The 23,821-nt window shown below is 41.4% G+C and overlaps 1 protein-coding gene across 2 annotated transcripts; it reads right to left on the reverse strand.

The window, feature by feature from the left end:
• Window positions 1–14,776: 14,776 nt before the first annotated feature.
• LOC111223672 (CD81 antigen-like) lies at window positions 14,777–23,114 on the reverse strand. 2 transcript variants are annotated; one of them, XM_022747905.1, is made up of 9 exons: window positions 23,004–23,114; window positions 22,634–22,734; window positions 22,242–22,347; window positions 22,029–22,126; window positions 19,985–20,059; window positions 19,756–19,857; window positions 19,262–19,357; window positions 19,028–19,111; window positions 14,777–16,142 (listed from the first exon to the last, which is right to left on the reverse strand). In XM_022747905.1, exons 2-9 carry the CDS (start codon window positions 22,697–22,699, stop codon window positions 16,053–16,055), a joined length of 717 nt encoding a protein of 238 aa, XP_022603626.1. In that variant the 5' UTR covers window positions 22,700–22,734; window positions 23,004–23,114; the 3' UTR covers window positions 14,777–16,052. The 2 variants fall into 2 exon arrangements, with proteins under 2 accessions (XP_022603626.1, XP_022603625.1); XM_022747904.1 differs by having other exon boundaries at window positions 16,075–17,177.
• Between the last annotated feature and the right edge of the window lie 707 nt (window positions 23,115–23,821).

A 23,821-nucleotide genomic window follows, 5' to 3' on the forward strand; every position in this document is an offset into this window, starting at 1 on the left:
TTGATTAGTCTGAATGAAGTTTCTATGTGAATGTATGAATGAGTATGAAGGTCGAATACGAGGCAACAAGTTTCAAAGATGAGCAGAATTTTCAGAAGTTGAACATTTTGTCCTTTCTGTCAAAAAAAAAAGAAGTATCGACGTCCTTAATGAGTTGAAAATGTTGAAGTTTGAATGGTGTTTCTAGGAAACAGTATGTAGATGTTAGAAGAAAAGTATTTAGAGGACGAGGAAGCAGAACAATAACAATAAATACCAGAATATGAGTGTGCATCGCTGAAGGCAAGCACACTAATAAAAACCTGGCATGGAAAGTCAGATATAAACAAGAAGATAGAGACGGACAAAAATACTCTGGGTGCGGACTGGGACACTGAGGTCGCTTGTTTGCTTCTGGTGAGTGTAAAAATATGCTGATGCACCAGCAGAAGTCTGAGTACCTGGTCAGTATCATGTCAGCCTGAGCCTCAGGTATGAGCCAGCAGGATAATAACAGGTTTCAGAAATACTTCACCTGCAAAATACAGTGACCACAAAAGGCAGCCGAGCCTGCTGGAGTTTTTAGCGAGGCTACTTGTGAAGCTACATTCTGCTGTGTTTACATCAGGTCACACACACACAGACACAGAGAAACACAATCGTCTGGGATCTTTTATCTTAGGAATGAAACCAAAGCAATACTTCTTTGATGACAGTTAAGAACAATGCTGTGTATTTCAATACGGTTGTCATGGAAAACAATTTTTTTTCATATGTAGACAGAGGGACTCGGGGCGCTGGAATGCTAAACATAGGCAACACTTAAGTGTTTCACTAAACGATGCCTGTGCCATGGTAACACTTCAGGTTTCCTGCACCTTATGTACATCACCCATTTCCATGACAACACTATCAAACTCCATGGAAGCCACAGTAAATACACAACCCATCCCACCAGAGAGGAAGGGTGACATAATTCTCATCCGTTTATGTTCAGCAAATTTTGAGTCACCACACCTCGATTGCACTACTCAGTGTCCTGAGTGTCCCACCCAAATCCCCATGGGAAAGAATGTCAGGCCACTGAGCTTCTGCAAGTCAGGTTTGGAGTTACAGTTGTGTAATCTCCCCTTGAAAATCTACACTGCATCCGCTAAATCTAGCCACAAATCTATCACTAACACAACTAACACACCTCCACCCAACTCCCTCCATGCGCGCGAGGAAGATGGATGTGCTCGTACGCACACTTTGACTTGAGATTTCAAAAGAATAACAATGGGGTATAGGAAAACACAAGAGAGACATATTGAGAATAAGACAGAGGTGAGAATGGAGAATGTGGTTGGACCTGATTCTGTTCTGGGCGTGTCGACCCCACCTTGCAAATGTGAGGTAAGCCACGGTTTGTACTGTACCATTCAGTGTGATACAGCACTCCTTCCACAGCACAGCTATACAGAGTGCACGGAGAGTCAGTGAGTGAAACCAGTGTGCACGCTTGTGGAGCCAAAACTACATCAGTTATGCAAGAATCAAACCTTTTTTCAGCCCTTGGTATATTTTCGGGAGAGGAAATACTATGAGTCATGCATCAGTCAGTCAGATATCATTTTTCAGAGTAAGAATTTGACCATGCCACGGTCTACCGCTGCATGTAGCGGGGGGGGGGGCAGGAGCTGAGCCAAAACACGTTTTTTAGATCCAAACACAAGTCAACAAATCACATGCCTGTGTAGACACTGAAGAAGACCAATAGGGTGGCTTGCTCAACAAACAGCCCTTTGTCGTGCTGCCATTGCTGATCAGCACTGGAAAAACCAGAGTCATAAAGGATCACTGAAACAGTTGTGATATTGTCTGAGATGCCATGTGTTGTGTGTGCATAAGTATTAATGATGATTCCTTGAAATGTTTTCTCAGGCTTGGCCGGTTCGGGGTGGTTCTATTGGTTCCAGTGCGAGCTTTACTGTTCACTGTGGGATCATTAAAGAGTCGAATGCAGCAACTGAATCTGCTACTTGAAAATCGCTTGAATACACAGAACTGAAGGACATTACACTTTGACATTTTACATTGTGGAAACTGAGTTATGGCCTTTTCCAACGTCTTAAACGAGCGCTCCCCTGTCTCAGATTACTTGTTGCATTTTCTGTATTAAAGCCGTGGCTCTGAGTCTTGCGTTCCTAATTACTGCTGGTTTGTTTGTTAAGTTGGCGACGTCAGACATGAATCTCTCTGATACACGCTGAAAAAGAGCATCAGCTAAATGCTAAAAATATAAACTTGATGTAAATAGACTAACAAGGCAGGACAGATTGCTATTTTTGGGTTGAGCAATGACAAAATCTCTTAATTAAGGTGTTTGTGAGGAGTCTAAGTGAGGGAGTATTTCAACAGGACTGTGTGAGTCAAAGCCGGCAGAGCGGTGCCTACATGCCAGGGGAGCGAGCCTGACTACAGCCAAGTCACTGCTGCTTTACACAATAGGAAAGCTCCCCGTCTGTTGATGACTGTCTCCCTCCGCTCATTCTTTCTCTGTCTTACACAATGTTGCACCCTGCCCTGAGATTTCTAAACTCCTATAACAAAACCAGCCCGAGCGTATACAGTATTTACAGGATTTTCAGGGGTAATTTCAAGGCCTTTTGAATGTGACTGTTCTTTTGAATGAGGCAGAGCAAACAAAAGGGTCTGATGTCAGTGGTTTTAGTGTTGAAACACTCTTCTCACCACAGGCTGTTGACTAATTGGAAAAGTTGACCGTCGCCCACCTCCTTGCTGTTAGTGTCACCAGGCTGGTTTTGATGATAAGCTACTGCACAGGCATGTCAGGAGTGAGACACACACACACACACACACACACACACACACACACACGCATGTATATCTACACATCCTCATGTATTTCCAAAAGTGGCCCCAGTTTCTGTTCGTGGAGGCGAACAAACACAATCACATGTTCATACATTGTGCATATTCATCAACCTCTAAGGGAGTGACGCATTTTCACACAGACACTGAAGGAAAAAACACACACACACACACACACACACACACACACATAGATAGACCTTCCTCCCCAGATGATCATCAGTTTCATTTTCCAGGAATGGTCACCTCCCCAGTGCGTGTCCATGTTGTGGCCTTCTGCTCCACAGTAACTTGTTAATTGAAGGCAACCACAGCCTCATTTCATCAATGAATTGAAGGGCGTCTCTCTTTTTGGCATGTGGATGTACGAGCAGCTCGATTTTGCCATGCTGCCCAAAATCCTAGGTTCAATTTAGCATCAATTGTGACCCAGAGTCTTTTGCTATGTATTGATAATCATGTTTTACAATTACCCATCACATTTGAAATGTCGAAACGGTGTTCCACAGGGTTCAATACTTGGCCTCTTGTTTTTATAGTTTTTCTACGACAACACAGTGTAACGTTCATTGCTACCTGGATGACACACAACTGTACATATACACACGTTACGATAACAATCCTGTATAACAACTTAAGTTTTTGCTTAATCTTTAATGAATCCTTAATTTTATTTTATTTAATCTTAGTTTAAATTTTATTTAATACTATTATACCCAGTTTTGTTGTTTTTTTATGTTTTGTTTGCTTACTTATAAATGCAATTCAATGTTAAGGACTTTAAGCCAAATTTTATGTATGAAAAGTGCTAAAGAAAAAGTAACTTTATTATCATTATTTTCATTATTGATAATAATAAACAATTTTCTGCTCCTTAAAGATCTGTTTACTGCGAATATTTTCTTTCATACTCTGTATATTTGTTTATGTGCAGGCCAACCACTCATGTGGGAGATAGGCAGACTCAGATAAACTCTGAGTGAAGTTTGCATGTGCCCTGTTGGCTGCCTGGCTGTGGTCTGACTGAAAATCAGACAGAAACAGCGTCAGGAGTCTGTGAGGAACCAGACAGCGTCCAGTGGGGTGAAAGTCATGTGTGTCAGTTGTGGTGCCCTGGCCACCGTTTACATTCAATAAAAAAAAAAAAAAAATTCCTCATATTTAGTGGAGCCGACCCGTTTCCATAGTTACAGGCCAGGGGTTTTCATTCTTGATTCACTTCCTCACCCTGAGCGCTCTTTTTGTAGACCTCACTCGACCCCCCCCCCTCGTGCTGACATTACTACATTTAACTACAGTTTTTCTTCACGTGATTTTTTTTCTCCTCTTTGGGAACATTTCTGCTCCTCCTGTTTCCTGCTCAGTGCCACCCCTGCATTTACGCCGCCCCCACAAGGCCTTGCTCTCTCAATGAAATCCAGACATGCACACTGTACTCGCGCTCAGAGTCTAAAGAAAACAACTCCTGGCTGTAGCTAGGCAACTCCAAATATGAGTCATCCCACTGCCGCGCCCATCATCAACTGATCAACTACCCCAATCCTCCACACATGCACACGCACACACACAGCTTCAGATCCTCTTTATGAAGTGTACTTGTTTGAATCATTCAAACTGTGCAGCCGTGGTGGTTCAAACTGAGTGGATGTGTGGTTCATCTGATTCTTCTGCCCTCTTCTAACCTACAAGCAGAACATTCCTCATGAGTCACCCACTGGGAGAAAATTACCTCAGTTGATAACATTATGACCACAATGTGATGACTGATCACAGCTTGGCAGAGTCACTTATTGACTCTTGTTTCTTGGCTGATTACACAGTAGTCCACAGACCATAACACCAAGTCACGGTGTTTTTTTCATTAAAAGAAGGAGCATCTATAGTTTGTTAAACTCATACTTGATAGATTTACGTTTTACGATCAGGCCAGATGGCTCTGTTGGGAGGAACACTGGATATAGAGATTTCATTTCAGTAAAGTATGAAAAGAAAAACCCCGAAATGATGAAATGCAAATGAATGTAAATGATATACAGGAGTGATGTGGTAAATTAATCTTCCTACGTGACTTTCTGTATGACTTATTTCTGTCAGTCAGATGATACAGTAGGTTCAGTTTGACTTTTTGCTTTTTTTTTTTTGCCCTTTTTCTAAATTATTTAGAAAGAGGGCAAAGGTCAGATGTCATGAGATCTTTTAGAAAGGTAGAGCCACATATGCATTAGAAATGTATGGTTAAATGTCTTTTTTATAAAAGAATAATTCACCTACACAATAGTATAAAACAGATGGAAAATAAGTTATTTCTTTTTTTTATTTTCAAAATAAGAAATTACTGTATTCTGAAAAATAAACCCTTTTTGACTCAGTGCTTAGATAGATAGATAGATAGATAGATAGATAGATAGATAGATAGATAGATAGATAGATAGATAGATAATTGCAAAAATGCATGTGTTCATGACAACAGTACTCAATACAATTGTTGAGTTAGTCCAATGCAGTGCTGCCCTCTAGTGGAGAGACGAGTAATTTGTGATAAAGATTATTAATAGTTGATCTGGAGTGGATTTGTTTGCAAATTACAATTAAAAAAACCCCCAGAAACAATTAAAATAAGCGTGTATTGCATGAGAGATATCACTTACTCCTAATTATCTAATTATCTATTTGCTTTACGGGGTTGGAGACCCCGTGCCTTCATTAACAGCAAAAAAATGTATTTATTACCTTGTTTTATGAGAATTACTTTACTAGAGAGAGAGAGAGAGAGAGAGAGAGAGAGAGAGAGAGAGAGAGAGAGAGAGCTTTAACACCTCTTTTCCTACACCAGCCACCTACAGAGCACGTGACACCATAGCTAATTAGTGAACAGGTGTGTTGTTAGGAAGTCTACTAAAACCGCCGCTGCTGGTCACTCGGCCCCAGTGTTTTGGTGCACAAACATAAACGTACTGGAAATGCATTTAAAACAAAAAGGACACTGCGTCTGTGTCCTTCTCCTCTACACCATCACAACAATAAGTTCACCGCCAGTGGGTAGTACCCCACAACCCAGCTCTCAAAGCCCGAGCTATGCCCCCGGCCCAGAGGGCAGAGAGCGACAACACCAAGTCTTTGCTCGCCTCGGAAACCCGGACCGAGCACACACAGCCGACACCTCCGGAGGGAAACCTGAACAGAGAATGGCGTCTTCTTCAAGTGACAGAAGATTCAAAAACCACCAGAAACTGGAGCAAACTGAGGAAGACTGGCTTGACCTTTCCAACGAAAACTGCAGCGAAGGAAAAGTTGAGCATATAATTAAAGGAAATTTTTACATTATTGGTCAACTTAAAGCAAACATCCCTAACCTGGGCTACCAATCAGATTCTGCTGTTTCAGGTAAGCTAATGGGCTACTCCTCATGGGGTCCTGTGTCTGACATTTGTTAGTGTTTAGTTTCATATTTAGTTGTTAATTAGCATAATAATGTACATTTAGCAGCCTGGTTTGGTGCTGGAAACATGCTGCTGCTGCTGCTGTAGTGTATATTGGTGTCATGTCATTATGCTCTATTCTGGACTCTGGTGTGTGAATTTAGGCAAAAAAATCTTGAAGATCCCATCCAGACATGTTTTCAGCCTTTCAGCCTGTGTGTTTTTATTTTCCACAAAAAAAAAATCACTTAAATATGTAGCTAGAGGATTCAAGTTGAGTACATAGACATTTGCCACCTTCAGCAGATAAATAATAACAGTGATGCTGTGCCAGACTTTGCACAGTGAAGGTGAAACAGTCAAGTAAAGTAAAAATATGCAAAACACTTTTTTCGTGAAGGGGGACTTTAATAAACATAATAAAACATCACCCCTTTTATTTGGGTGTTTAGACAGAGTTACAATATGTTAAAATGCTTTGTTGTAATGCAGCTGTATCTGTCTACACACTGTTACCTTCTAGAGGTCACATTTTTTTTAATATGTAGTAAATCCTAAATGGATATGAATAGAGTACAGTATTTAAGAAAGAAATCTTGTTCTCTTATAAATCCCATTTATTTAAAAAAAAAAACAAAAAAGCAAAAAACACATGTCAGGGGAAAAGACACTTGTTCTGTGAACTCTGAGGTGGTTTGTTTTTGTTTACCAGTCCAGGCTCCGGGAGGCCAGGGGAGGAGCAGAGGTCAGCTGCTCAGGGGCTCGGAGGAGAGCTGGCAGAAGCTTCAGCCTGTGGTGGAGTGTGGAGACGATGCCATGACCCTCATTGTCAGGAGGAGACGAGCTGTACATCTACTGCTGGATCGAGGTGAGGCCACAGCTTCTCCATCTGCAAACACTCTATCAGCTCTGTCTGGGTTAGTGACATTGGTATCCATAGCTTAAATGTGAAGTGAAATTAAGGTTATGTTTTGCTTTCTATTTGTGTCTCAGCGAATGAGTCATCTGTGGCCCTGTCCCAGCTGCCACCTCATTGTGGTTACTCTGTTCAAACCACATGGCGAGACCTCAGTCTGATGGCTCACTACGATGCCTGCCATGTCGCACAGGAGGTAGGGGGATCCACACTGTATAAACCAGTCAGATTCTCAGTACACACACATTATTAATCACTGCTGACTTTTACCAAATAGCCAGTTCTGCCTCAGGACCTGAACACACTCCGAGCATCAAAGATCCCGTCGTTGGAAACAGTTATATATGTGAACAAGACGGGTCACGTCTGCGCCCTGATGGGGAAACTTCCAGCCTTCATTGTTTTTGGCCTGATGTCAAACCGGAGGCGAGGCGGCCCTGACTGGCTCCGGTGCCCCAGCGATGCGGCCGAGTGCCTGAGTTTTCATTTTGCCCTGATCCCTAACAGAGACTGGTGATTTTGATTAATGGAAAATCTGGAGAAATGTTGTTTACTTCTTCATTTCTTAACCATAGCTCAGAGTTAAGAAGAATTATGCACTTCGTACACTCTTACCTCATAAAGATAGTTCATTATTTTACGAGAAAAGCTTCCTCCTTGAACATAGAGATGTCTTCTCTAATATAAAAGTAAAAACTTGTGTGTGTGTGTGCAGGATGACAGCTACGTGTTTCCTCTGCTGTGGAGGGGGACTCCAGTCGAGATGTCCTGTCCAGTCTCTCAGACACAGCCTCACGTCACGGGCCTGCCCTCCCTGTGCTGCTCGCCGTATGGTATGACCGTCACAGTGCAGGGACCGGCTGCTGCAGAGGAGCTGAGGATAAATGGTAAACCCCCAAAACTTAATTTAAACTCTTCTTTTTATTGGCCCTCAGCTCACTCTAATTACTTCTTCTTTTTTTTTTTTTTTTAACATTTCTTTCCTGATTTTAAAATAAACACGACGGTTGTTTCTTCTTTCTCCCTTGTCACTTCAGTGAGAGGAGAGTGGAGCCCTTTGGTGTTGTTAGCTGAGCAGTGTGGCTACGTCTTGGACACACGAGGTGCAGAGGTTGTAATCACTGCTCCATACCTTACATGTGGCATCACAGTGAAGGTGAGGTGAATTTCAGAAAATGTATCGTAGGTGGATACAGATTGTGCTGCTCATTATGTGAAAGTTTTTGGGTTTTTTTTTTTAATGGAAACATTCGAGGGAATTTCAATTTAATGTAATACACTGAAGGACTTTAAGTCAATACATTTCCACTGGAAAACAGAATCAAAATATCTTCAAGAATCAAAATGATCACCTGTCATCAACTATTAATGAAATGTTATAAATTAAATATATAATTCACCAATCATCACCAAAATCACCTGAAAATACTTCATGAGTTAAATAGAAAGACAAAATTCTGTGTTTTTTAAAAAATTTTTTTATATAAAACGAGATTTTATCACTTTAACCACTAAATGCACTCAAACATTTAGAGAAATGTCCTAGTACATCCCTGAATCTTCACCTCGACTGGTGAATACGGACGTATTGCACAATATTTATAACTGAATAAATCCTTGAACGTTTACAACATTTCTAAATATTGAGTTCACACAGAGTTCAGACATCTACTGTGAAGTCTAAACAGAATTACATCTGTTGAATTTCTAAAATTTCTTTTTTTTTTTTCCCCCAGGATGGAAAATTCACACTTTCTCTTCAAATCGGAGCGAAAACCTTCACACTGTCCTGTCCTGTGTCTCCCGCCGAAGAACTCCCGCTAACCCGTCAGCCTCTTGTCGGCGGCCCTCATCATCTGAGCAGTGGGCCGACGAAACCGATACCAGAAACCCTGCAGCCTTTTCCGTGGGCCCCGCCTTTCTACCTGGCCCCGCTTTACTATCCTCACCCCACATATCATCATAAGAACCCGAGACCTGATGTTCGCGATGCACGTAACCCTCCCACTCCATCATCTTCAACTCCTCACCCTGCGTTTGTTCCGCAGCCTCTCCCTCCTGTTGATTCCCAGCCCGACTATCAGGAATACTACTCCCACCAGATTCCTGTCGGGGAGTCCTATGAACAGTTGGCTGCACACGGTTCTCTGTCGTCTGCGGATGAAATGGAAGATTCGGGGCGGCTGTATCCAGATCTACAGCGGAAACAAGGACCTCCTGTCTCGGGTGTCTCTGAGAAGCACGGCGCTGCACGTTCTCCCTGCTCGGCCACTCCAGGTCGAGTTGAAGCGCCTTCTCTCGGGCCTCCCGGCTACGCCTTCAATCCATACTACCACTACTACCATCACCCCAAGATCCCTCTTCCTGGCCCTGACCCTGATCCAGGTCCTGGGGTTTCTGAAGAACTCTCTTCAACTAATTCTCACACCCGTGAATTTCCTCTGTTGCCCCCCAACGTCCAGCAGTCTGAGGCCGACTCAGGCCAGGTCCCTCAGCCTGTGCCTGACGCTGCCTCTCATCCTTACATCCCTCCTGCGCCTCATGCACCTTATCCACAGCCTTATCCATACCACCACCACCACTACTACTACTATCACTTCCCGCATATTGCAAGAGGCGAGGCTCAAAGGTTGGCTCCCCTACACACAGACAACGCGGCTGCAGAAACAAATTTGCCCGACGATCACCCATTTTCAGTTCATGACGACTACAGTGTGAATCCCGACGTAGATCAGCCAAACGCAGATGAAACGGTTGATATTGAAAACTACAGTGCAGATCGGATCAAAAATCAGCTGTCGTCTGCAGCTGATGATGTAAAACCAGAGCTGGAAGACAAAAAGAGACGCTCCACACCTGCGTCTCCTGCAGTCCAACCTCGCCTCCCACCCTATTACTCCCCTGAACCACACCCTGTTACAGCACCTCCTCCTGAACAACCCTCCTCCCCCGCTCAGTCCAACCGTAATCCCCCTCCTCACCCACACAACTCCCACCCTCACTATCACTTCTATCAGAGGTATTATGCACCTGAAAGTTTACAGAGTAGAGCTTCAGACCCTCCGCTCCAATCTTCTTCCTCTTCAGTGCAGCATCCATCCGGTAGCAAACATCAAACCACTGCTTCACCCACAGAATTGACATATGATGTTCAAAATGGCCGCCTACATCCTTACTACTATTACTACTATTACCACTTCTACCAGCCTAAAGTGCCCAAAGACGACGGGGACCTTCATCCTGCGGACGGCACGGACACTGAAAAAGAATCTTCAAAATCTGAATCTCAGCTTCCCTCGGACTCTGACGGCAGCAGGATGGATTTACTGGTTCATGCTCCTGAGGCGGGACATCCCAGCATCCCACTGCACAGTCCTTTCCCTAGCCTCAACTCCCATCATATGAATCAGCAACATCCTCGTCATCCTGGTGGAGGAGAAGCAGAAGAGAGGCCGGGTAATGAAACGAGAGGTAAAGTGTTTTTGTTCAGTTATGTTCATCTCTCCGGGTTAGTTGACGTGTCCTCTGTGCCGCACACAGACGTGTAGAGATGGTGTCTTGACCTCAGATCACCACAGGGGGGCAGACGGTTGTTCAGAAGGTCTGGCATCTGGCTCTAGCTGTAACCTGACACCTGTACAGCATTCATTCTGACTCATTCGGACATAAATTCAGCCGTCCTCTGTTTGCCGTTGAGAGTATAACTAGCTCTCCTCTCGTCGTTTATTCTCCTTTTCTTTTTTTTTTTTTTTTACACGTAGATCGCCTAAAGGCCGACACACACACGCCCTCTGCCTCGCCCTGTTCATACCCTGTGAAGGGTGAGTCTCTCAGAGCAGAAACCTTGTGGAGACACGTCCAGCTGAAATTAAATAATGATAAAGAAAATACTCCTACGTGTGTGTGTGTGTGTGTGTGTGTGTGTGTGTGTGTGTGTGTGTGTGTGTGTGTGTGTGTGTGTGAACAGACTGTACAGTGGGACAGCATTTTGTCTTTGCGATGCCTGACTCCGTGGTGGAGCCCACAGTGGCCCCTCCTGCTCATCCCTCTGAGAGCAGTAATGTATCCTGCGCGCTGCAGAGACTGACCTCTGACCCTGACGTCTACATCGTGCCCCTGGACGGCTGCGGAGTAAACACACATGTAAGGCGCACCTCCGTGGTTACAGTGATGCTGTCCACAAAGCTTTGTCTTTTGACTGTAATGTCGTGTCCTTGTTAGGTGTTTGGTGAGACAGTGGTTCATCTTTTAGAAGTCCAAGGTTTCCACTCTCTTCAACAACACCACGACTCTGCGCAGGAGTACTCTCCTGTCAGGTATGTGACCTCTGTTGGCAGGTATTTATTCAACAGATATGTTTCCCGTCAGTGTTTTTAGTTCAGAGGGAGGTCGGAAATCTCATTTGGCTTTGACGTCAAACATTTGCAATGCAAACGCCTTGTGCCGCTGAAGTTTGTTCTGTCATCCTTCCCTTTGGAATAATGACAGAAGCTTTGATCCACCCTCAGCCGTTTGAAAGTGGATTTATTTTTTTGTTTTGTTTTTTAATTTATTTATTTTAACTATAGGCCTCCCGATCACTGTGAGTGGCTTCTACTGACAGTCTCTTTGTGTGGTGGAAATTATTTCTGCTCTTTATTCCATTGTTTTATATCAAATTTGTTCTTTTATCTCACCCACAATGCACTGGGCTTAAAACCAAAGAATCCACAGGGGTCCATGAGGGACAGCAGTCTGGTCGTGCATTAAACACATTTGTCATTAAAGTTTGATCTGATCAGTTAAGATGCACAAATTGAATAAAAAACAATATTTACAAATTTACTCGTCTTTTCACTTCCTCATTAAGCTTTCTAACGCCCGGAGATCGAGCTCATACACTGAGCCTGAAGATCACAACGGGATTATTTGACCTTCAACACCTGTAATTAGACATAAAGCAAAACACAAAATAGGAGGAAAAATATAGATTATCCATCCCTGTAACTTCTACTGATACAAGACACTTTGACAGGTATTCACATAGACTTACATATACATTCACAAATGTTCACACACACACACACACACACACACACACACACACACACACACACTTCCACTAACAGATATACCATGAGCGTTATAAAACAGCTCTCTGCATACGCTGTGTCTTTTTGATTTGTTTCTATGGACCAACATCTTCTGTGTTGATCCTCAGGCTGATGGTGGAGTGTAGTTCCTCCCCAGGTGCTCCGGGTGAAGCAAGGCTCCATGTGATGGTTCAGCCTCCACCTCCCATTCAGTCTACACCGGCCACGGTCACTGTGCAACTGAGAATTGCAACAGGTGAACACTTTTCTTTCCGGTAATCTCATTAAATGAACTTGCACGTCGTTCCTCTTTGACGGTTTAATGTGGCGTTTACAATCAGTGAGCTGTCGGTGAAGCAGATCTTCTTCTTTCCTCGTAGACGAGTCCTTCACCAGCTACCACCCTGAGGCTCACCTGCCTCTCAGTCTCATGCGAGGCAGACCCCTTTATCTTGAAGCGAGACTGCTGGACCCCCCCCCGGGGCCGGACCTGGTGCTGCTGGTTCACTCCTGCCTGGCTTACACTCACGCTCCGTACGCCGGCTGGATGTCCATTTACAATCGGTTTGTTTATACACAGAACATGGAAAATAAACACAATTAATTTAGTTTAATTGTTTAAATCGTCACCAGTCTTTGGTGTCTGTGTTTGGACTAACCAGGATCGCAACTTTTCTCCTGCTGTTTTCAGAGGATTATGTGAAATGCTTCTGCGGCTCTCGACTGTTGTTAAATCACTTGTGCCGATTTCCCCCTGAATGTTCCTTTATCGTCACAAAGCTCGAGAGTTTAAGAACAACCAGCTATTTTATCTTTTTTGGCTGATTAAACATGTAAGACAAGAATGCTTTGCACTGTTGGCTTAGTGTGTTATTACACTACACGCTGGTCTTCATCCACACAGTACATTTATTGTGCGACTGTTTGAATCCCTCGCGCAGCTGCAGGAGTCAACAGGCCGTGTCAGTTTATTATAATCTGTTCTCCTTCATATGCCAGTATATATTTTTTTTTTTATTGAATTTAGATGGAATCCGAGCAGCTGCCTGCAAGTTAGGGAGAGGATTATTACCCCTCTAATAACACACCTAATCCCAGGATCACACCACACAGTATCACAGTGATAATGGCATGATTTGGCAGATGCTGGGTGACAGATCAGGGGTGTTGAATCCAACATGGCGACTTTGTTCCATTTCCTGTAGTGACTGATAACGCTGCATCTACAAACAAACACCTCAAGGCTTTTGATGGAAAGACCAGAACGTTACGCTTTATTTTTGCCACTGGTTTCTGCTACTTTACGCTTTGTGATGCTGACTAACAACAATACAAGTGAATTTCACACAAATTTAGGCATGGAGAAGATTAAATTCTTACTTCAACAACATATCTAATTAGCAGATGACCATCAAAGTGACAGGGCACATGCATGTTCATGGATTTTTACATATCTCATGGCCTTATCTCTAGAGCCACCCTCAAGACAAACTTAACATTTGTAAAACTTTGCACTCTTTACATTTAATTTCTGGTTGGTGTAAGCAACCTAACAGTCCTGTCACTGCTGTGTGTTATTCAGCTTCACCAGTCACGGTGATTCACAGCTGCTTTCTTCCCCCCACACCATCTGGAGGATCGTAATCTCCGGCTTCCTGTCCCTGCCCTCAGACAGTTCCTCTTACATGGAGGATCCCGAGGTACCGCCCACTTAACAAACTCACAAAAGTAAACACTGACTGTATTTATGTCTATGAAGTGTCTGATAATGTGCTACTTGTGAGGTTAGGCCTCCTAAAGATGAGTAAACTAAAACACAGTAAAGTGTAGACTAAGATTACTGTAATTACATTTAAATGTTTTTCCTGTTTTCTATTTTTTCTCCCCCAGATCTACTTTTTGTGCTTGACAGAAGTGTGCTCTGCTGCAGGTGGTGACTGCACTGTCGGCTGGAGCAACAGTAAGTATTTAGTAGTAACAAGGTTCTTATAAACTTGTACAAACCTTTTGTACAGACAGAGGGTTTGTAAGACATCAACAAAAGTTACATAACCCTCGTACCATCAAAGGTTATTCACTTAAACTGTTTAAAAACTATAAACTACAAAAATGGGTGTGTTCTAAAACTGTGTGTGTGTGTGTGGGGCCACCGTGACAACTCGACAATTGCTGCACAGATGCATTCGTTTGAAATACATAAACTATATTAAGACCACATAATTTTCGTTCCCGTTATCCAATTAAGTCGTTATACTTCACTTTGCATTCCAAGAAACCAGAGCTTTAATAGCAGGGCACACGGCTAAAAGCAACAGCCACAGATGATGCTACATTAGAACCAAACGGGTGAAATCATGACAACCTGTTGGTAAAATGTGATTCATCTGCTGTGTATTCTCAGAGATATCAGTGTTGAGGACACATACATCACATACAGTAACTTATTATTTGTTTTCCTCACAGGTCCCAACGGTGATGTGTGAGCAACGAAATAAACACACTTTTACAAAACCGCACATTTTGTTTTGTTATTTTATGGAAACAAGTGCACAAGTGGTGTCGAAGAAGAAAAACAAAAAACAAAAATTGGAATATTTATTTCTAAAATTGAACTTAAAAACAATATAGTGCAATGTAATAGTGTGTACTAACATTACAGAGAGAAAAGGAGCACAAGCAGTTCAAGGCTTTCAGCTTCAGCATCTTTTTTTTTTTTTTTTTTTTTTCAGTAGGACACTTAATCAGGAACAGAAACCTGAGGGAATGAAAGTTGAACTATTTGTTTTTAACGACAAGGTGCTTTCCACAGCAGCTTGAAATCTTCATAAAGTCAGTTGAACCGCCTCAAACGGAAGCTGATGACTGAGTTAAGGCCTGCAGAACCTGCAGCCTTTTGAACGCACATCATGAACAAAGGAAATCAAGTGGAATGCCTTTTTTTTTTTCTCATTTAACAAAACAACAGCAAATAAAAATTATTTTAGTACCAATATAACTTTACACCTCTACAGTAATAAAATAAAGAGTATCAACAAAGTGAAGCTAACCGTCCAGTCATTAAAACCCTGACAATCTTAATGACCGGTGTGAAGATGATGCAGCACAACACCTTAAAATGTAATGAACTCCCATTTAAAGGTGGAAAATGATCCCTTTAGTATTCATACATACATCCCTAACACAAATGGTGGTATTTGTCACGGCTCAGTGAATGTTGAACATGAAGCAATAGAAAATAGACTTTTTTTTTTTTTTTTTTTAAAAAGCACAGAACTTGAGTAAAAGTATTAGAACTGATGTCATCATGTCACAAAACACTGCATATTAAGAGAGCTGCTAAAATGTGTAACAGGCACGTGAACATTTGTTGTTGTACTATCCTCTCCCCAAATGAATTTGTCATTAAATGGATGTGTTGTTCTGATCGTCAGGTTACTACACACAGTGTCACAGTTTCGAGTTGGATGAATAATGGCAAATTATGAATAAGATCAATTTCACCAAGGGAATAAAAAATACTTAAAAAGCACAATAAAATATTAATGTTTTCTCTGAGCAAAGCAGTTGTTTGGTTTTGTTTTGCAGTTTCAAAACAGGTCAGATTATGAGCTCAATGTAATGTTTCAGGATATAAAAATGCAATTGAACACACTTCTACTTCAAATACTAGTGTGATCACATCAGTAGTTGACATACAGAGGAAAGCCTGTAAACAATGATTTGCTGGTTGAGCCTGAATTCCAGCAATGGTCTTGACTGATGAGGCAGGAGGGTTTAACTGAATCCTCTTCTTTAGTACACACTCGAATAGTAGGCAGCGACGTCCCGACTGGTTTTCTTGATCTGTTGCAGGAGGATAATGGTGCAGACCAGGGCAGTAATCTATCATGCAGACACACAAGGAGAAGGGGAAGTAAAGAGCAGTGACGGCACAAGGGGCTGTGAAGTGAAAAAAGAAAACTTGCTTCCTCCTCCTTATCACCTCCAGGATTAAACCAGCCACAGAATGAGTAAGTGGGAGAGAAGTTGCACTGAGGCCCCTGCTACTCGTCTGCATGCAGCCATAAACAAGAAGCTCGTGTGAAAATGAAAAAGGCAAAATGTTCAGTGAGGAATAAGTACACAAGTAAAGGAAAAATCCAGTGGCTGTAAAGTATTCTCCAGCTGCAGATATCAATTTGTAGAGGGGAAAAAAGAGACTGAACTGACTTGCTGGGGAAAAAATCTGTATGTTCTTTGCCAAAAAATAGAAAAAAATTTTTAGTAGCAGTTTCTTACACTGGTGGAACGGACAAAAAATATTTTGAGGAGAGAGGAGTTTAGTTTTTATGTGTTGTTTAAAATGTGCTAATAATTATTAGCTTAATTAGAAGCCTGTGTGTGTTCTTTGATTTAAAAGATGTCTGCTGTCAAATTCACCCACTGTAGCTGTGCTTGGAAAATCTTGGCATATCATTAGCATTTGGCTAATTATCTGTAGGAATGAGGAAAAATATGCCACCAACACAGATGTTTTAATTTCTGTTTCTTAGGGCTCTTGGGGGAGATAGTTAAAAAAGGGAGTTGATGACATCCTGCAGTGACCATGCTGAGAAAGGTGGGTAAAAAATATATTATGTTTGTATTCTCTATCCCAAAGCATTGTGGATAAAAAAAACAAACAATCAAGACAGCATTACAGTGACAGTGAAAGCTGGTCTGAGCGCACTAGGCCTGAGCCACAGGGATGTTGGCCACAGTGAGGGGGGGGAAGGTGACCGGGTCGTGGTCAGGGTAGGAGGTGGAGACAAATTCATGCTGAGATGGTTGAGGGTTGGCGAGGACAGGGGTGGATTGAGTCAGGATGATGTAATGAGGCGATGAGACAGACGGGCAAATCTTTCTACTAAGCGTCAAGCTGCAAATCAGAGCTATGATCTATGTGAACAAATGATTGGGAGAATGAAGGAAAAGAGAAAAAAAATAACCAGGGCAGGGGGAGAGGTTTTGATTGAGAGAGACAGAGGGATGCAGTGAGTAAAACACGTTTGTTAACTTTATAATCAACAGGAGCAAACGACAGAACTGAGCTTGTCAAGGAGCATGCGACTGAATGAAGCAGGCTTTTAATAAAGATATTTGTCACTTTTACTGTCAGTCAATCTGTTCCTTCAGTGCTGTGTTTTAAATGTAATTTGATGCTAATTCGGCACTTAATAGCTTCACAGTATGTACTGTATTGTATGAAGTGTAACGTGTATGTTTGCAGTACAGTATAAATGAGGATCATTGTTTTGAGTTTTTAATCCATTTCACTAAATGTTAGTGCAGGATGGTCTGCAGCCATGCTAACGTTAGCATGCTAACATGCTCAGAATGACAATGCTAACATGCTGATGTTCAGCAGGTATGTTCACCATGTTTAGTTTAGCATGTTATTATGCTAACAACTATTAGCAATTAGCTTCGCAATTAATCACTATGAAAAACGGCCGCAATGTAATTCAACATATGTTCAAAGTACGTCATGTCACTGACAGGTTTCGATTATTATTATTATCACTATTGTTATTATTATTATTAAGTGTCTGACAACATTATGGAAAAGGACCATGACGTAGATGGGAGCAAGATCCTTTTTGTTCAAACAGAAACAGCTGATATATCGCTCTGTTCAAAGCCACCACACTCATTTGACATAAACACTCATTTTATCTTGCGCAACAGTTGCTGGTCTAACACTGCCTCGATTCGTTAGTTTGTTTGTCTTATGCAACTTTCAGTGGTGGAAGAAGTATTCAGATCCTTTGAGTGAAAGTACCAATACAGCAATGTAAAAATATGAAGTGCAAAGTCAACAAATTGGCTTTAGCTAATAACAGTAGCCCTGGTCTGTCTGCAGCAGGTCTGTCTGCTCTTGAAACAGCATTTTTCTTGTGGAAAAAGTGCTTTGCTGATTTCTTCTCCTGTTCGACTGGAAGTGATCACCCCATCAGAATGATCACTGTAATCACTATGGTCTGCAAAGTGCAGTGTACGGACAGAAGTGTTTTCATCAATTTAGCACAACAAGCCACAACTGCAGCGTGTCCCTGTCAGGCAGTCTGTGGAAGCTTCATTCAGTGTGGTGTGTCATTTTATTGCCACAGTATAGAAATGAAACAATCTTTTAGATAATAAGCAATGCTTTGTGTGCTCCAGCTCTGTATCGTACAGCTCTCTCTAACTCTCATTTAAGTTTAAAGTGTTGTCTCCCTGCACCAGCTTACATCCCGTGAGATTTCAGAGCGAGACTTTTCCTTCAGCGAGACTTCAGTGACATGTGAGACATTTGTTTATTTCCGTAGGAATCCTATCCATCATGCTGTCAAGCACTTAAAAACAATCTGATGACAAAATTTCTAATAACAAAACGAACAAATTTATTGGGATTATTAAAAATAAAAATGCAAATTAATGAGCCATTAGTTTGAAATGAGTGTAGACTCTGATATTATCCCTCCATTTTATGTTTTTAGAGACTCACACACTGCCTCAGCTTTTGTCCCTGCAGGCCACTGTAACCTATTTGACTGTGAGCCCAGACCACAGAAGCACAGACCTGTATCTGTTTTCTGACTGGCTGCTTCATTTGGTACTTCTACAGTATATCTCTAATTTGCATTTCATTGCACTCCATGATGTACTGCAGTGTACTTTGATTCCTTTATGTTAAATTATTTTGTTAAATTAACTTCATACACTGTGTCTAAGCATTAGAAAGTGCAGCGTGCGACACGTTTTCTTACCAACAGAGCTCCAGTTCCAACGAAGATGCCCATCACGAGTGGCGCTTTACTGTCAAAGATGTTTGTGATGACACCAGGACAGTTCTGTAAGACGACCAAGACAGGAGACACTGTGAGCACCTACTGTGCTGTAGTTGACAGGTCCAGCTTACTCTTAGGTGAAATCAAAACAAGACATCACACATATTCCTAGCAACTTCATTAAATCAGCTCCATTTCTTAGCACCAACTTACGGGCATGACGAGCTTCTCCATGAATCCATCTGGTTTAGGACAGGTCTGTTTAACTATCTCTACCAGCGAGATCCCCGTCATTCCACAGCAGTGAAGCTACAGAGCAGGTGGAGGAGGAGGAAGAGGAGGAAGGGAGATGAAGAACGCTCAAAGAAGCCTCAAAATGAAAAATCAATGAGCAACAAAACCTCATATCTGACATTTAAAAATGATATTCTCAATACATGGAGGCCACCAGTGTTCACAATTAAATAAATAAATGAGTACTGATGATTTGGTGGTCATTTAGATATTTTACACAGTTTATTTGTATGATTGATTATTCAATAATAAAATAATATTTCTTTATTTATATATCAAACATTTTGGACTTCCATATAAATAGACTGTACGAAGGATTCAGCTTAAAAAGCCCTGAGTACAAACTCCATTAAAACAACAGCTCAACAGTAAAACTGCATGTTGGACTGAAGGAATAGTCAGTCTGTGCTCACCATGTTGTGGATGAATGTGAGAGTGACACCAATTCCTGGATCTCCTCCGTTTATATACAGACCATACAGGCTATTGTAGAACTCTGCAATGTTTGCTCCAACCTAAATTATGACAATTAAAAAAAACACAACACCGTGGTTAGAAATATAAAGTATTTACAGGTTTTTGATTTGACTGTTTTCCATCACATATTGCCGTTCCTCCCCTCCCTCTCCGTTTCCCTCTCACCTCATATCTCCTGGAATAAGCAAGCACTCCGACAACAATTTCAGCTCCAGCTAGAATGGCCAGAAGGGCAGAGAACTGAAAGGAGAGGGAGAAGTCAATAAATCTTAATTAAACGACTTTAATGAAACAGATTATTAATCTGATGAGCACACAGGAACAAGTAAACAAACAGCATAACTCGAGGATATGCAAATATGCTTGTGTTTGTTTTCACCAGTAGGAAGAACACTTCACCTCATTGCACTTATAAAATATTAAGTGTTTTAAGAAGCAGTGTTTTCACCTCATGCATCGATCATCAACGCTAACTGCAGTTACTAAAAGATGTCCTGACATGTTCTGTCTGATAATCTCCATTAAAGCGTGTACGGAGAAGCAGGCGGTTTCTTCCCTTGTTGGTCGCCTAGATCCTAATATGACCGTCATATTAACAACTCGGGGTAAGACAGTGTTGCGGTTTGTTGCTGTGAAAATGTCTTTGCTGCACTACTTTTCTATGGCATGGCTTGTTTTGTTCCTACAGCACACAAGCCTTCTCAGTCTTCTGCCTTTGTGTGCTATGTAACACTTAAGGAATGTCTCTGAACTTTACCAAAGCGAGACTGTTGCAAGTCTATGAGATAAAACTGGAAAATCCCATTAAACAGCATTTCAGAGGTAGAATAATAAAAGCGTTATTTGAGAAGTTCTGGGAGGTCATCCTCGATTTTCAACAAATTTTGTGCATGTTTGATGTTGCGTCATATTTTAATCCCCCTGTTGGATCATTTATTAGCGCCCGTGTTGTTGGGGATATCACTTCGCACCACCAGGCTCACTCTTTGTGCTTAAAAGAGCGTAAATCTTGTCACCAGCAGAGAGGATGAGGAATGAAAACAAGAGACTGCTGGGGTGCCAAATAAAAGACAAAAGGTCAAAAGTGCAGAATCCTGAAGATTCAGAGATCTCACCGGAGGGAGAGCAAGGAGGAACTAAAAAGATCTCCTTACATTCCCCATTCCTCCCTTGCATCCATTATTCTCCGACTAGTTTGTTGTGGGGGTTTCTCAACACGAAGCTGAAACAGTTTCGATACTTTGAAAATAGAAATCGAGAGAAAATATGTGTCTGCAGGTGCCAGGAAATTATTTTGGTGGTATATAGTGTTACTTTCATGTTTTGCTATATTGGCTTAAACCTTTGTTCTTATGAGTCAAACCTCAGTGAGTGGCTGATTGACAGTGAATACAGTATTCATTCAAGGCGCACAAGTGATCTCAGACCAGCGAACATGAAAGAACTACAAGGTAAATGGAAATACAGAAACTTTCTAAGAAAAACCCACATCAGTTTTTTGTGGTTTGCTTGCTGATCATGTAGCTATTGAAGCGTATTATTGAAATCCATTTGAACCCTCGAGGTTATTTTAAAGTTGCATTGCATGTGTTGTTGATTCGTCTTACACTTACACATTTAATATAGTTATGTAGAGATCTTGCTGGAGGATGTGGGGGTTGGGCATAGCACCAAAACAAAAGTCTCTTGCACCAGCAGTTTTAGTCTCTTGTGTGTCAACAGTCCGTTCATTCTGACTAAAAATGATCCTTGAAAATTCTCTGTGAAAAGCAGAAGAGGTAATCCAGCACCTTTTTAGTTTTTTTTGGTTCCTGATTCTAAAAGACAGTACATGTAGTTTGTTGTTCTCTGTCGGCATCCGGTTGAGTTTCCTGTCTGGAACCACAATAAGAGAGCACTGGTGCACTGGTATCCTTTATTACCTCATCTTGGGCCACTTTACCAATATGCTTTATGTTAAAACCTGTCGACTGTGTCATCTTATACACGTATACTCATTTTTTTTTAAAATTGTCTGTTGTCACACCATTTCACCAATAAAAAAATTTAAAAAAAACTTGGGCCAATTAAGTAGTTGCTCATATTTTTGAAAACAGAGCTCTGTCACAAGATTTTTCAGAGAAATGTGAGTTCACTTTACACTTCACATGTTTCACAACAGGAAACCTGGCTGTTGTCCAATCATTATGGATAGAAAAAAACATCTTACCACTTGCAGAGCACATTTTTTCTCATTGCAGGCCCCGTAGTCTCCAAACATCACCACGATGAGCATCACTGAACCCAGAGCTATCAGCACCGTCACACCTGATGCAAGAAAGACGGAGACACATCTGTCATCAAATATGTGCAAGAAGCAAAAATATCTTCATGCTTTTTTTTTTTGAGAAATAGCACAAATTTGGATAAAAGACAATCTCACCAAAAACAAATGTCTGTGTGTAGGGAATATCCATTCCAAAGATGCCTCTGGTGCCATTGCTGAACCTCAGCCACAGGCCTAGACCCAGGAAGGCAAAACCCAGCAGCTGCCAAACAGGAAATGAAGGCATTTCAAACCACAAAAATACAATTAAAAAGAATGCAGCTGTTGCAACAAGAACAATAAATCGGATTTTTAAAAAACAGAAAGAAAGAAAAGAGGATATTTTGAATTTCTCTTTTTAGTTTCTGCTGTAGAGACAGTCAAGAGACAGGATCTGTATCTGTATTTTTGTTTGTAAACAATATCTTGCAAAAAAAAAGAAGAAAAAAACTAATACTCAAATTTATATAATAATAACAATAATATAACTAAATAAATAAAATTCTTACCGCAAAGATGAGGTTGAAAAGGATGAGGATATATTTGCAGACGATGCCACATCCATCCAGTGCCATGTTGATCAACGGTTTGTCGGGTGCACTTAAGAAGTCTGTAGGATGTATGAACGAATTACCTCAACACTTCCTGCAGGCCTGTTGCGTCGCAGGTTACACGTATACTCAAAATACACACGAATACAATTTCTGTAACCTCTTAGTTTCGATGGTCACGCGGTGTTTAAGCTGTATATCCGGTGTTAAGCTGTTACGTTTAGACGTTTTAACAGTGCTCTATTTTTTTTTTTTTTAAAGATATCACAGCCTCGAATTATGCGGCAGCCATGCAGAACAGAAAGTTAACTACACATAAAATGCATACCTGTATTCGTAGAGGGCTTCGGTACTATTTCCTCTTTGGGCAGATAACCGTGAAAACGCACGAGCAGTCCACAGATCCCAAAATGTAATGTTGCTGCGTGTCTAAATCCACAGCCTCTATCTGCGTCACGCCCCTCCTCTTTGATGTCGCTCAGTGTTGCAATTGGCTGAGAGCGGTGAGTGACGCGAGGTAACGGCTATGAGCAGAGGGGGGCGCGCGGGGGTGGGAGACCTGCAGAGAAAGGCAGGCGAAGTGAAACTTTGGGAAACGAAAGCTATGGGAATGTAAAATTCTCGTTTTATTCTTGATCCAACATGACTCACTTTTACCAGGAATTCATTAGCAAATAAAGGGACAGACAATGTGGCAGCCCACTCTAACTCGTTATCATTTCTCTGCTAATTTTCTCGAGAGAGATGTTTATCTTACAGAGGAAAAAATCTCCCTAAAGGTCTTAGTTTTTGAGATACCTCCACCCGAGGTAGAACAAAGCACAGCCGTGTTATTCCCACATCTGTGATGTGACTATTTTATGAACTGGGTGGTTGTATAAAAACATTTTACTGCAAAATCAGTTTAGTTGGATGATATTTGGATTTGGATCCAGCTGATACATGCAGTGAAATAAGACAATCACAAATGCATCTGACTATTTCGAAAAAATAAATACACTTAAACATACATTGAATATAGGCAGAGACTGAAAAGATTATAAAAAAAGTAATTCTATTATACAGAACATATTTCGTAATTTTAAAAATAACATCAACAATTACTACAAAATGTAATTTACAAGTACTAGCTGTTATCTTCATAGA

Source organism: Seriola dumerili, unplaced genomic scaffold, assembly GCF_002260705.1.
Source record: "Seriola dumerili isolate Sdu_G_001 unplaced genomic scaffold, Sdu_1.0 BDQW01000113.1, whole genome shotgun sequence".
Lineage (NCBI taxonomy): Eukaryota > Metazoa > Chordata > Actinopteri > Carangiformes > Carangidae > Seriola > Seriola dumerili.